This window comes from Oncorhynchus mykiss, chromosome 10 (assembly GCF_057628025.1).
Source record: "Oncorhynchus mykiss isolate SJ-2025 chromosome 10, ASM5762802v1, whole genome shotgun sequence".
Lineage (NCBI taxonomy): Eukaryota > Metazoa > Chordata > Actinopteri > Salmoniformes > Salmonidae > Oncorhynchus > Oncorhynchus mykiss.
The window spans coordinates 70,602,556-70,617,429 of record NC_143031.1 but is presented as its reverse complement, the minus strand read 5'-3'; the positions used below and the strand labels follow the sequence as shown (position 1 = coordinate 70,617,429).

General features: G+C 42.9%; 1 protein-coding gene across 2 annotated transcripts; it reads right to left on the bottom strand.

The window, feature by feature from the left end:
- Nucleotides 1–4,640: 4,640 nt before the first annotated feature.
- Nucleotides 4,641–14,704, bottom strand: LOC110516113 (protein phosphatase Mn(2+)-dependent 1K). 2 transcript variants are annotated; one of them, XM_036933696.2, is made up of 7 exons: nt 14,558–14,704; nt 11,689–12,255; nt 11,363–11,463; nt 9,579–9,738; nt 9,204–9,348; nt 8,120–8,254; nt 4,641–7,675 (listed from the first exon to the last, which is right to left on the bottom strand). In XM_036933696.2, the coding sequence occupies exons 2-7, from the start codon at nt 12,144–12,146 to the stop codon at nt 7,544–7,546; spliced, it is 1,131 nt and encodes a 376-aa protein (XP_036789591.2). In that variant the 5' UTR covers nt 12,147–12,255; nt 14,558–14,704; the 3' UTR covers nt 4,641–7,543. The 2 variants fall into 2 exon arrangements, with proteins under 2 accessions (XP_036789591.2, XP_090043854.1); XM_090187728.1 differs by lacking the exons at nt 4,641–7,675; nt 8,120–8,254; nt 9,204–9,348; nt 9,579–9,738 and adding an exon at nt 10,439–10,643 and having other exon boundaries at nt 14,558–14,686.
- Nucleotides 14,705–14,874: the final 170 nt, after the last annotated feature.

The window sequence follows — 14,874 nt, the reverse complement described above, 5'->3', positions numbered from 1 at the left end:
TATCTTTCATAAAGACAAAACAACATATTTCTATTCTACACTTCCTAAACAAACACACCCAGAGTATCACATACCAATATACGTAAAATATGTCTGGAACGCAGTCCTTCACAGTCAACACCATAAACTAGTAATGGCAAAGGCCCAACTATGTTGACTCAGGGTAACACCTCATACTTTGCTCAGGACAGACCACAGCTGTCTCTTTAGAGAAGAGGAAAGGTGACGGATGACAATTCATGCTAATACACATTGAGAAAACAAGCAGAGAGAGCTGGAGTCACCAGTTTGTCGGCATTATGAATCAAATCAAATGTATTTATATAGCCCTTCGTACATCAGCTGATATCTCAAAGTGCTGTGCAGAAACAGCAAGCAATGCAGGTGTAGAAGCACGGTGGCTAGGAAAAGGAGTAAATGTCAGTTGGCTTTTCATAGCCGATCATTAAGAGTATCTCTACCACTCCTGCTGTCTCTAGAGAGTTGAAAACAGCAAGTCTGGGACAGGTAGGACGTCCGGTGAACAGGTCAGGATTCCATAGCCGCAGGCAGAACAGTTGAAACTGGAGCAGCAGCACGGCCAGGTGGACTGGAGACAGCAAGGAGTCATCATGCCAGGTAGACCTGAGGCATGGTCCTAGGGCTCAGGTCCTCCGAGAGAGAGAGAGAAAGAAAGAGAGGATTAGAGAGAGCATACTTAAATTCACACAGGACAAGACAGAAGTACTCCAGATATAACAAACTGACCCTAGCCCCCCGACACATAAACTACTGCAGCATAAATACTGGAGGCTGAGACAGGAGGGGTCAGAAGACACTGTGGCCCCATCCGATGATACCCCCGGACAGGGCCAAACAGGAAGGATATAACTCCACTCACTTTGCCGAAGCACAGCCCCCACATCACTAGAGGGACATCTTCAATCACCAACTTACCATCCTGAGATAAGGCCGAGTATAGTCCACAAAGATCTCCGCCACGGCACAACCCAATGGGGGGCACCAACCCAGACAGGAAGATCACATCAGTGACTCAACCCACTCAAGTGACGCACCCCTCCTAGGGACGGCATGAAAGAGCACCAGTAAGCCAGTGACTCAACCCTTGTAATAGGGTTTAGAGGGGAACCGGCCAGGCAGAGACAGCAAGGGCGGTTCGTTGCTCCAGAGCCTTTCCGTTCACCTTCACACCCCTGGGCCAGACTACACTCAATCATATGACCCACTGAAGAGATGAGTCTTCAGTAAAGACTTAAAGGTTGAGACCGAGTCTGCGTCTCTTACATGGGTAGGCAGACTGTTCCAAAAAAATGGAGCTCTATAGGAGAAAGCTCTGCCTCCAGCTGTTTGCTTATAAATTCTAGGGACAATTAGGAGGCCTGCGTCTTGTGACCGTAGCGTACGTGTAGGTATGTACGGCAGGACCAAATCAGAGGGATAGGTAGGAGCAAGCCCATGTAATGCTTTGTAGGTTAGCAGTAAAACCTTGAAATCAGCCCTTGCCTTGACAGGAAGCCAGTGTAGGGAGGCTAGCACTGGAGTAATATGATCAAATATTTTGGTTCTAGTCAGGATTCTAGCGGCCGTATTTAGCACTAACTGAAGTTTATTTAGTGCTTTATCCGGGTAGACGGAAAGTAGAGCATTGCAGTAGTCTAACCTAGAAGTAACAAAAGCATGGATTAATTTTTCTGCATCATTTTTGGACAGCACGTTTCTGATTTTTGCAATGTTACGTAGATGGAAAAAAGCTGTCCTTGAAACAGTCTTGATATGTTCGTCAAAAGAGAGATCAGGGTACCAGAGTAACGTCAAGGTCCTTCACAGTTTTATTTGAGACGACTATACAACCATTAAGATTAATTGTCAGATTCAACAGACAGCTCTCTCACGACATCACGTATCTCAGTAGCCAAGACCAGGAGGGACCCAGGGTGCGTATTTGTACCCGTAGTGTGTGTGTGTTTGTGACTTATTTCTGGTTTGCTTTTTATGTGGTTGTGTAAACATGGGCTTAACTGATAAGAGAAAAGGGAGGGTAAGGTATCAGAAAGTAAATACTTCCCAGTTACAGTCGGAAATCATCAATCAAGTCATAATTGGTTTCATAACGGCAGATTATGAAAATGATGAAACAGTCCATCAGCATTTCATAACATTTTGAAAAAAGACAAATAAAATAAAATAAATCTGTTTCCCCATCAAATTGTTGTTGATATTTAAATTCGGAACAAATTCATCAAGTAATCAAGTCTTTTACTAGAGACTCTGATGATTGTATCAAAGTTTATTGGATACAGGTGTAAACAGTAGTGAAACGCTTACTCGCTAACTCTCCTCGACAATTAAGTACAATATCAATATCAATCAAGAATCAAATGCCAAATAAAAAGTCAAAAATAACAAGTAGTAAATAAAGTTGAAGGTGAAAAAAGCAGTTAAAAACTCTGAGATGTTTTATATACAGTAGGATTTATAAAATAGTCTATGTCAAATTATGATGACTGTTATACAAGAGTAAAGTGAGACATGACTTGGGTTTCTCTGTATACATCAATGATGTTGCTCTTGCTGCTGGTGAGTCTCTGATCCACCTCTATGCAGACGACACCATTCTGTATACTTCTGGCCCCTCTTTGGACACTGTGTTAACTAACCTGCAGACGAGCTTCAATACCATACAACTCTCCTTCCGTGGCCTCCAACTGCTCTTAAATGCAAGCAAAACTAAATTCATGCCTTTCAACCGATTGCTGCCCGCACCTGCCCGCCCGTCCAGCATCACTACTCTGGACGGTTCTGACTTAGAATATGTGGACAACTACAAATACCTAGGTGTCTGGTTAGACTGTAAACTCTCCTTCCAGACTCACATTAAGCATCTACAATCCAAAATGATATCTAGAATCGGCTTCCTATTTCGCAACAAAGCATCCTTCAATCATGCTGCCAAACATACCCTTGTAAAACTGACTATCCTACTGATCCTTGACTTCGGCGATGTCATTTACAACACTCACACATTTACAACACTCATAACACTCTACTCAGCAAATTGGATGTAGTCTATCACAGTGCCATCCGTTTTGTCACCAAAGCCCCATATACTACCCACCACTGTGACCTGTATGCTCTCGTTGGCTGGCCCTCGCTTCATATTCGTTGCCAAACCCACTGGCTCCAGGTCATCTATGTCTTTGCTAGGTAAAGCCTTGCCTTATCTCAGCTCACCGGTCACCATAGCAGCACCCACCCGTACCACGTGCTCCAGCAGGGGTATATTTCACTGGTCACCCCCAAAGCCAACTCCTACTTTGGCCGCCTTTCCTTCAAGTTCTCTGCTACCAATGACTGGAATTAATTGCAAAAATCACTGAAGCTGGAGACATATCTCCCTCACTAACTTTAAGCATCAGCTGTCAGAGCAGCTTACCGATCACTATACCTGTACATAACCCATCTGTAAATAGCCCACCCAACTATCTCATCCCCATGTTATTTTTAGTTGTTGTTGCTCCTTTGCACCCCAGTGTCTCTACTTGCACATTCATCTTCTGCACATCTATCACTCCAGTGTTTAATTGCTAAATTGTAATTATTTCACCACTATTACCTCCCTAATCTTACTACATTTGCACACACTGTATAGACTTGTCTATTGTGTTATTGACTGTATGTTTGTTTATCCCATGTGTAACTCTGTGTTGTTTGTGTCACACTGCTTTGCTCTATCTTGGCCAGGTCGCAGTTGTAAATTAGAACTTGTTCTCAACTGGCTTACCTGGTTAAATAAAGGTGAAAAAAAGAAAAAAGTAGTTTACATAAAGTTATAATGATAATAATAATAATGCAAGGTAACACAACAAATAGCAAGAGGGGTGATACAATCTATTTAATTGACAAAAGGATACAGCAGGTGTAGAAAACAGTTGTTTAGTGGAGATATTCTATATTTGGTCCAAAGTGCAAGGGATATGCAAGAGGCACTCCCTGACAAAACAAACCAGAATTTCCATGAGCATTCGTGAGACTGACTGATGCATGCGTGCATACATGAGGCGAGCCCGCACGCCAATGTACACCATAGCTAGAAGCGTTACCACCCACATCAACTTTGATACACATCTGAAGACTGCATGAGGGCACAGGTGAATGTGAACTTCCATAACCTACAGATGTAGGATCTTAATGTGAACTATATTGGTCAGAGCAAAAAAATATCTGTAGATATTAGCTGGCCAAAAGTAGGCTACATGAAAAGTGCAATACTGTTAATATAACAGTGTGTTAGTGATTTACATAAATTCCCTGAAAATACACTAAGTTCATCTGCATTTCCTAAGGTGTAGGAAAATTCTCAGCAACAAAAGTGATCAAATTAAGATACACTTGTAGGATGAGATTACGTAATACAATTTCAGACAACTTCTGAGAAACTGATGGTTGAGGTTGTCCGATTCCTTTTTCCAGGTACAGCAGCTGCTCTTGACTATAGATTTCAACCTGCTCGTTTCTCCTACCGCCCATAGTTTCTCGTCAAGAGATTCCTACCTCCAATGGTTCCAATCGACACTCATGTCACTTGCTACAATAGTGCCATCTACTGGACAATAACGTTGGAAAATGTACACAAATGAAGATTTTTAATTTTTTTATTTCATTATTTATTTGGATAAATATTCAACTGTCGACCACATGGACATCAACGGCATGCGAGAATAGGAGTGACAGTCCATTAAGTCAGTGTTGACAGTACAACATGTACTAGAGCTAGACAGAAGAGTTGATAGGAATAGGCACACAGGTTCAGCTGAATATGGTTTCATACACTACAGCAGGGTTATTGTCATTGTTGAACATAGACTGTACAAACACCATGAAAACAGCTCCAAGTGATTTTAATTTAAGAAAGGTTTGCAATCATGTTTTAGTCAAACATATTCTTGCGGTCAATTTGCAGACTATGAATTATTTGTAAATATGTTCCACCCCCCCCCCACGTTAACAATCAGCCCCCAGCTGAATCTAGTTGATGATCCCTGCACTACAGTATACAACATGAACAATCTGAAGTAAAACACAGACTTAATAAAACCTACAAACATGTAGGAAGGCTGGTGAGATACTTAGTATTCAAGATTTTAGTTATGAGAACTCAGAGGAAACTTATACTCATTACAAACGGAGGATAAATAAATGTTCACATCGTGAGAGAACAGACAAACATAAACAAACTGTCTACGAGGAAAACCTAAAATGGTGGATAGGTACATTCATGGATTGTAGATGATCACATTAACAGTAATATTTAACAGTATAGCTGTTACATGGACATAAGTATTCCTGACTTGGATAGACAGCAACAAAATACAACTGTGGCTTTAATGCACATCAACGCAGCGTTACATTATTTATAACAACCTGGAAGCACCATAAGTGAGATATCCATGCGAATTACAGTCAAGTTGTGGTTAGCTTGGATCCCTGTTTGTGCTCTATTTTTACATCAAGTTGTTCTACAAATTCTTGCATTTGAGTCACTGACGGCATTTTAATACAGACATTCACATTTCACATATTTGTTGGTTAGCTGTCTCCTTTGTTCATTGTTGCATATAAAGGTTCCCTATGAAAAAGCATATTTGATTACAAGTGCAATACAAGTGATATTTTAGCCAAATCATTTCAACAACTAGAGGACAAGGGACAAACTATAAAATAGTAAGTGAGCAATTTTAGATTTCTTTCTAAAAAATGTAATATATTTCAACTGTAACACTTAAAAATAGTACACTGACGGTTTTCCTGCAATCAAAACATATACATAAATATAACTATGTACAAAACTCACAAAATACAAATGACTTCTGTACCCAAGTTGAGAACATCTTAAATGACTGTATGGTTATCAGATATACACCATTTTACACTTGTTTCTGTTGTTCCAAGTCCCTATCACCAAAATAAACAAAGGCTCTCCCGCGTTAAGTTGTTCGACCTGTTTGTTGTCAATAAAGATACTCTTTTGGAATGCTATGGGTTGAAGTCGTTTTCGAGCCAAACGACCATGAACTGTGTTTACACTAAACTACTAAGTACCATTAGAACACAGCTCAATAGATATTCTCTATAGCTTTACCTCAAAGTGATGCTCCAAAGCCTTTGCATAATTTCACCCAGTAGTTTTGAAAGAAGTGATCACGAGCCAAAACGGATCACTGAAGATTGTACACAATTGTGAACAAAGTCATCATACAATATGTTACAAATTTCTAAGTGCTTTAAGATCTAGGACTGCATCTTTAAGGCTTGTGCAACTGGGGCATCAATGCATTCTGTGGCTCCCGAGGGCCCAATATGATTGTAGAACAGGGAGAACTAACACATTACATTCCATACTGCATGTGCCCATCTATTACAAGACTTTGGGCTTTTGCCATCATTTGGCTGGCTCTCTTTCTGTGTATTACAGTATCTACACACAGCTTTTCCTTCTACCATGCTGAAATTATAGAAACGCAGAGATTCAAATAGTGGTCCTTTAACACGTCTTGACTGCAGTGCGTGTGAGTGTTTTCCTATTAGACGGATATGAATTTGTACATATTGGTCAATCATAACCCTGTACTATAAGCAGCGCCTTACTGTACCCAAAATCCCCATTCTGAGAAGTTTGTCCTGAACTCAATACTGACAAGTGCTTCACGCGAAGAGACGACAGACTAAAACTGTTGCTCAGAACAAAACAAAGCAGCACCACAGCACAGTGATATCCACTAACAAGTACAGCGGATGAACTAGACGCATTGAAACAAATTAGTTCAACATCACCAGGAAATAAAAAAAAGTGCGTTGTTGATTTCTCAGAATAACTTCCTACCAAAAACATTCTCCATGACATGCAAGTAAGAAGCACTTTCCCCCAAGTTTTCACAGACAAAGCTAATTAACGTCTGGTTTGCCTTACTTGGCACAATGCAAACTCACTTACACACAATGAAGAATAAGGTAAGTTCTTAGGCTTCAAGCTCCCACCAAGTCGATGGCTTTCTACTGCAACCTTGTTTGCGTCCAAAATGGCACCTAATTCCCTATGTAGGGCACTACGTTTGGCGGTCAAAATTAGTGCACTACATAGGGAATAGGCAGCGATTTTGGAGGAAGTGAAAAGGACGTGTTCCTTGTGAAGTGCACATAATGAGTCAAAAGCCTTTCTGTAGAACAGGCTCAAAACTACGGGATTATTATCTGTAAAATGGCATGTCATTGTTCCTAAGGCATCGGTTCTTGGTTAGCTGTGCTTTTCCCCTGCATGTCTTGAACTGGCCCGCCCTGTGTGGAGACTATTGCACATCGATAAGGTCCACAGGAATCTCCCTCCCCTTTAAGTCTGCTTCGATCAAAGTTATCCATAACCACAGAGCTCAGATCAGATTACGCCCCCCCAGCCCTAACCTTCACCAGTAGGGGTGGAAAACATAAACTGACACTAGATTAGTGTCTAGGGGTAACTTCGTACTAATGACTACCCGGGTCCACCTGTTTAGGCCCAGCGGCCGCTGGACACGAAGCTGCGGCTGAAGGAGTAGCTGGTCTCTGAGTTCTTCTGTTTCCCCCAGGCTCCGAAGGGAACCACGATAATGGTGCTGTTGTCCTCTGAGCCATACTGAAGCGCCTAGGAGAGAAGAGACACCGCCACCAATAATGAACATTTGTCTCAATGTTTAACTGCTTCTTTAAATAACCAGGGGACATATTTGACAATCCATTGAGGTTATTATACAGTTCCATATAGCTCCTTTGAACTCATTCATTTGCTAAATTTACATATCTCTGCTTCAACAATTTCAAAAATCACTGCTGCTCTTTGGGATAGATGTTACCCCTGCACCCTAAGTCAGTGTTTCCTAAACTCAGTCCTTGGGACAGCAAAGGGGTGCACGTTTTGGTTTCTGCCCTAGCACTACACAGCTGATTCAAATAACCAACTAATCATCAAGTTTTGATAATTTCAATTAGCTGTGGGAAAAAAACAAAACGTGCACCCCTTGGGATCCGGAGGACTGAGTTTGGGAAAAGCTGCCCTAGGGGCTGTGGTGGCTCAAAGTGACCACTCTACCTGCTCTGAGATCCTCTGGGCGGCCTCTTTGGGGTCGTGGCACTGGTTGATGACATCACAGATCTCCTGGCTGTTCATGATGAAGTTTATGCCATCTGTGGTCAGCGCCAGGAACGAGTCGTGGACGTGATGCAGCTAGAAACAAATTAAGTTAATACCTTATTGCCAGACATCTACAAACAGACCATGACACAAGCCAGAGACTAAGCCAGACAGTCTCCAGTGATAAAGAGGAAACACATTTGCCCTTCGGAGCTTAATATGTCACTGTTCTGAGCACCCGCAGGCTAAAGACGTGATCAACCCTGACAAGATGACCCAAACACCTCAGGGGCAAAAATGACCCAAACACCTCAGGGGCAAAAATGACCCAAACACCTCAGGGGCAAAAATGACCCAAACACCTCAGGGGCAAAAATGACCCAAACACCTCAGGGGCAAAAATGACCCAAACACCTCAGGGGCAAAAATGACCCAAACACCTCAGGGGCAAAAATGACCCAAACACCTCAGGGGCAAAAATGACCCAAACACCTCAGGGGCAAAAATGACCCAAACTGAGTGACAGACACTGGCTAATTCCAACCTATTCCTCATACAGTGGACTACTTTTGTCCAGCCCTGTGTGGATCTGGTCAAAATGAATGCACTAAATTAGGTTCTGGTAGAGCTGGGCGATATGGACAAAAATCCATATGAATGCACTGAATTTTCACAATAACAATAAATTGAATGATAAGTTTATAACAATGTGCACCAGTTACTTTTTTTTTTTTTTACATTACCCTTAAAACTACTACTTTCAATGTTGTGGCCATCACTGTCCCGTTAGCAATAGCCCATATTAGCAGAGTTATTTTATTTCAAACGTCATATTCCTCTAGTAACGGCTACTTATCGTTATTATCAATATCAGTAACATGTCAGAAATGGTCGGTATCGATAATTGTCCGTTTTTCTTCCCAGCTCTAGGTCCAGGTCAAAAGTAGTGCACTTCATAGGGAATAGAGTGTAATTTGAGATGTATACACTCTGATACTGCACAGTAGATCATTTCTCTGAGGTGGTGACAGCAGACACTCACTGATATTCTCTTGGTCTCTGGCTCGGCGATCACCCCGGTGCTTTTGAGGTCAAAGTCCCCGATGGCGCGTGTCATGGCTAACCTGCCGTTGACATGGGGCTGCCCCAGACTGTTCCAGGTCACCCAGCCACCGCTCTTTTTTATTCTGGAGGTAGAGACAAGCAGACAAGTGGTTTTAAAGCACGGGAGAGGGCTCTTAAATGACTTACATAGAATTGTTAAAACTTACAGTAAAATCTTAATCCATAGTAGTTAACACATTTCTATTAGTGTCTAATGTGATGGATAAAACATGCCTCCTCCTCTCCCAACCTTACAGCTACCAACAAATGAATATCAGATCCCGTCTTTCTCAAGCCTGGATATCTGCCGTACCTCTCCTTCTCGTCTTTCCTCTCGGGGGTGTGGTCCGAGGTGAGTTTGAGGGCCTTGGCCTTGCGGCAGAGCATGGCGCGGCTGTCCCCCACGCTGCCCACCACCAGCTCTATACCGTCCCTCAGCAGGGCCACCGTGGCCGTGGAGCCAGCGCTCACCACTAAAACACCAGGAAGTAGAGGGAAACAAGTCAGGGGGGTAAACACATCTGAAGACCACACACACACACACTCTACACAACTGTAAGGCCAGACACACACAGCTAACAAGAAACACACAGAGCTGATTATGGTCAACTTGTTTCTCAAAACACACAATGAATTATTCAGATACATGCTCAAAATGTATTCTCACACATTCACAGCATAGGTGGCACGTGACACACACTCACGAGTCATACTCCACAACATGAGAACAGAATGGAGGGGGAGGTTACTAGTCTAACAAAAGGGATGGCTGAAGAGAGACAGAGTCAGACAGACATGCATATCACACTGTTTTAGGGTTACAGAAACAGAATGAGAGCAACTACAATACAGTCAGTGGAACTTTGGATCTCTGACCAGTGGTGTCATACAAAAATGTCAGAGTTACAATGAGTGACCTAATATACAGTCCTATATACAGTGTACTGGCCCATGGCAGAATACAGGAAGCAGCAGTGACAGATAGCGCTTATCAGGACTATCATCATGGTGATCAAATCTATAGGTGAGAGCTCTAGCTAATGCCTCTTTCATTAATTAAGTGTATAACACCTCAAATTTCACGACTAAGTTTCTATGTGTCATGTTTTGTACACATGGTGATTTGTGTTTTGTTCCCTCTTGGGTGTCCTTAGCAACCATTTGCATGGCAACATCCTACAGTTTCTGGCTTTACAATGACCCTTATACAGCTGTTCAAATCAACTTGTGTGAGAGAAATAGAAAAGGAGAGAGGAGAGAGAAAGATGAGGAACCTTCCAGTAGTCCAGGATAGGACCCGCTGGACTCTCCATTATCTAGCCCCCCTTCTCCTTCCAAAAAGGTGCCTGGTGCCTCCAGCTCTTAGCTGGCTCCGCTGCTGTCGTAAATAACATGCACACACACACACAGGGCATATTGGGACATTTCACGCCGTCTGTGGCCGACATTTTGGCCACACACTCAAGCTAAACTGATTGACTGTCACCATCTTGGCAATTAAACTAGGCCTTTCTCAGAGAAAACGGTCAACATTCTATGATTGCTAACATCTGGGTCTCCAGGCGACCTTCACAAAAGAAAATGGCTGCCAAAGGAACTGAAGGTAAACTTGATCCAGTAGCTTGGAAGGGTGCATGCACTACAAGAGGACAACCCTGATTCTTATCTGCAGGGCATCCAGTGGAGGGGTTTGTTTAGAATGCTTGTCTGCCACATACATGTCCTAACCTGTGCTTTGCAGTCTGAGAATGGTGACCCTGGGTATTAATGTTTAGCTTTCACAGCACTGGAGGCAGCGACTGAAAATACACGTTAGCTCCATTTAGGATCGGTTAAGTCATCATAGCTCTTGGCAGAGCAGTCACATTGATAAGTTAGGCTATTCGTTAATATTTCAACACAAGCTAATCTAAAGACTTTAGCTTCAAAACTAGGTTAAGTTTAACATAAAAACGAAAACTCAGTGCGGTCTATATACATTGTCAGTACAGAGACAGTCTATATACATTGTCAGTACAGAGACAGTCTATATACATTGTCAGTACAGAGACAGTCTATCTACAATCCCTGACGTGTAACATCACAGACGGAACCTACCATGAGGGAAGAAGTGGAGGTGTCTTGCCAAGGCTTTGTCCAGTTCAAGGAATGCTTTAGTAAGAACAACTTCCAGATTGTCCTCCTCTGCTACAAGATCCCTGAAATAACACCAAAACACATTCAATCAATCAGATTCATTTCCTGCCATCTCAATGGTCTCAGCCTGACCTCTTAAGAGATTTTGCAAGTATAAAAAGGATAAAAACTAAATTGAAGTGCATTTTTTTCCTCCAGTCCATTCAATACACATTAGGCCATAAACTGATCCTGCAGGCCAATGCCCTGACTAAACACAGATAATACAACCCAGCCAGATGACTTACTTAATGTACTTCTCCATGTACTTGTCGCAGAAGTCTGCCGCCTCAGGCCCTCCGTGGCCGTCAAACACGGCAAAGTAGAGGATATTGTCTGTCATCTGGGAGACCTGGAAGCGGTCCTCATTCTCCCGCCGGTGGCCGATGAGCGAGGCGCAGCCCACCTTGGACAGGCTGACCTTGGGGATGGGCTTGCCGTACTTGATGGAGGGCGACAGGTTGATGGGCTCATCTATGCGGTTGTCCCAGATGCCGAACGAGTCCCAGGTGGTGGGCTTGCCGCTGCTGTCCGGGTCGAAGCGTGTGTTGCTGGCCCGCAGCAGGCCCAGGTGGAGAGGCCGTTGGAGGGGGAGGTCATCCTGCAGGGGTAGGACACTCACTAGGGCTGTCTGGAGGAAACCCCTCTGTCGCATGGCCTGAGTCCCCCCCGACCGGGCCAGGTGGATGAGAGCGGAGGCTGACATGATCACCAACCCAGCAACAACAGCAGCAGACGACTCCTCGCGGGGAGAGAGATCCTCTGGCCAACAACACAGGTTACCCTAGAGCAGAGTCTTCTGGATAGCAAATAGGCTAACAATTGGGGAAGAATGATAAGATAGCTATTAGATTGAATGTCAAGTCAACAAGAGCTCCTAGATAGGTGCTGTAAATTCAATAGAAGAGTTGGACTAGGCCTTGGAAACGTCAGCCAGCTTAAGGCCTGGTGTGTTCTGCCAGCTGCAGAGCGGCTGAGTTTAAATAGATGTCACAGGAATGGATGGTGGCTGGATTGATATTTCTGTGTTTGTTGATGCAGGATACTCGCTCTCTCTCCGTCTTTCTGTGTCTCTCGACTCCATATAACAGAAAATGCATGTGAAATTGCCTACTTAATTAAATCAAATGTTCTTCTCTATTCCATATGTAGGCCTAGCCACATCTTAAGATAGGTTATGTGGAACTTTATAGTGCAGTTTTAATGCCTCGGTCATCATTGGTCTAACATGATGGCCCTTCCCTGGACACTGCTATCTAACCTCCAAACGAGCTTCAATGCCATACAACACTCCTTCCGTGGCCTCCAACTGCTCTTAAACGCTAGTAAAACCAAATGCATGCTTTTCAACCGTTCGCTGCCTGCACCCGCACGCCCGACTAGCATCACCACCCTGGATGGGTCCGACCTAGAATATGTGGACATCTATAAGTACCTAGGTGTCTGGCTAGACTGTAAACTCTCCTTCCAGACTCATATCAAACATCTCCAATCTAAAATCAAATCTAGAGTCGGCTTTCTATTTCGCAACAAAGCCTCCTTCACTCACGCCACCAAACTTACCCTAGTAAAACTGACTATCCTACTGATCCTCGACTTCGGCGATGTCATCTACAAAATAGCTTCCAATACTCTACTCAGCAAACTGGATGCAGTTTATCACAGTGCCATTCGTTTTGCTACTAAAGCACCTTATACCACCCACCATTGCGACCTGTATGCTCTAGTCGGCTAGCCCTCGCTACATATTCGTCGCCAGACCCACTGGCTCCAGGTCATCTACAAGTCCATGCTACGTAAAGCTCCGCCTTATCTCAGTTCACTGGTCACGATGGCAACACCCACCCGTAGCACGCGCTCCAGCAGGTGTATCTCACTGATCATCCCTAAAGCCAACACCACATTTGGCCGCCTTTCCTTCCAGTTCTCTGCTGCCTATGACTGGAACGAATTGCAAAAATCATTGAAGTTGGAGACTTATCTCCCTCACCAACTTTAAACATCTGCTATCTGAGCAGCTAACCGATCGCTGCAGCTGTACATAGTCCATCGGTAAATAGCCCAACCAATTTACCTACCTCGCCCCCATACTGTTTTTATTTATTTACTTTTCTGCTCTTTTGCACACCCGTATCTCTACCTGCACATGACCATCTGATCATTTATCACTCCAGTGTTAATCTGTTAAATTGTAATTATTCACTCCTACGGCCTATTTATTGCCTACCTCCTCGTGCCTTTTGCACACAATGTATAGACTATTTTTTTTCTACTGTGTTATTGACTTGTTTATTGTTTACGCCATGTGTAACTCTGTGTTGTTGTCTGTTCACACTGCTATGCTTTATCTTGGCCAGGTCACATTGTAAATGAGAACTTGTTCTCAACTAGCCTACCTGGTTAAATAAAGGTGAAATAAATAAAAATAAATAAAAAACATGACAAGCTGTAAGTGTCACTTGCTGTGTTGCCTACATTTCTTCTTTGTCACACCTGTCCTGAAGCGTTCTGAACATTTTGTCAGAATCAGTTGATAACGATAAGTGATAACTGCATTATTTTAACTGGAGCAGCTAAAGAGCATGAACACTAGACAGAAGTCAACAGCACTTGTTATTTTACTACAGCTGAATAAATATCAAATTATTCAAAATATTTCATTAGGCTCTTTAACAGGCATGCACAAAAGTATAAATAGACTGAATTTTTAAAAAATAATGATTGACAATGTTAACGTTAGTCCATTACTGAAGCGTATTTTTCTAATGTAAACACAAACTTGACAAACCCGCATGACGCAACACCATATCCCATAATCAACAAGCTAGCTTGCTAACTAGCAACCAAACAAGCTACCGCTTGGCTAGTTAGATAGCTGCAGTGCTGTGCATAATGTTAACTAATGGTTTCGCCAACGACCCTTGTTTATTTAATCACACTAACGTTAAATAGTAAGGACAAAGTATTCCTAATTTGACACTATTTTTAGCTCATTTGCTAGGTAGAGCTATGCTAACAGTAGCTAGCAAAATAATCAATGATTTGTGCAGCCTATCTCCCGCACTTGGACAACAATCACATTTCTTCGGTATCTCTCAGCAGAAAACGTATTTTTACCTTTAACTCTTTACAACGGCTTCGTATATGGTGAAAAGCTGCACAGCGTACAGTAAAATTCATCAAAAGTGTCCGTGTGTTTAGTGCGGAACGCTATCAAACAAGAAGAGGAACTGCGCCTGTCACCCGCGCAGCACGAATCAGCATACTGGAAACATTTACGCCTCCCTCCCACCCAGTTGTCACTAGTTACCACAGCCACAAAATCATTGGCTAAAATGAATGAAAACAGAAAATAGCTTTTTGGTCTTAATTTAAGGTTATGGTTAGGTATGAGGTCAGCAGTGAGGTTAAGGTTAGGGTAAGGTTTAAAGTCA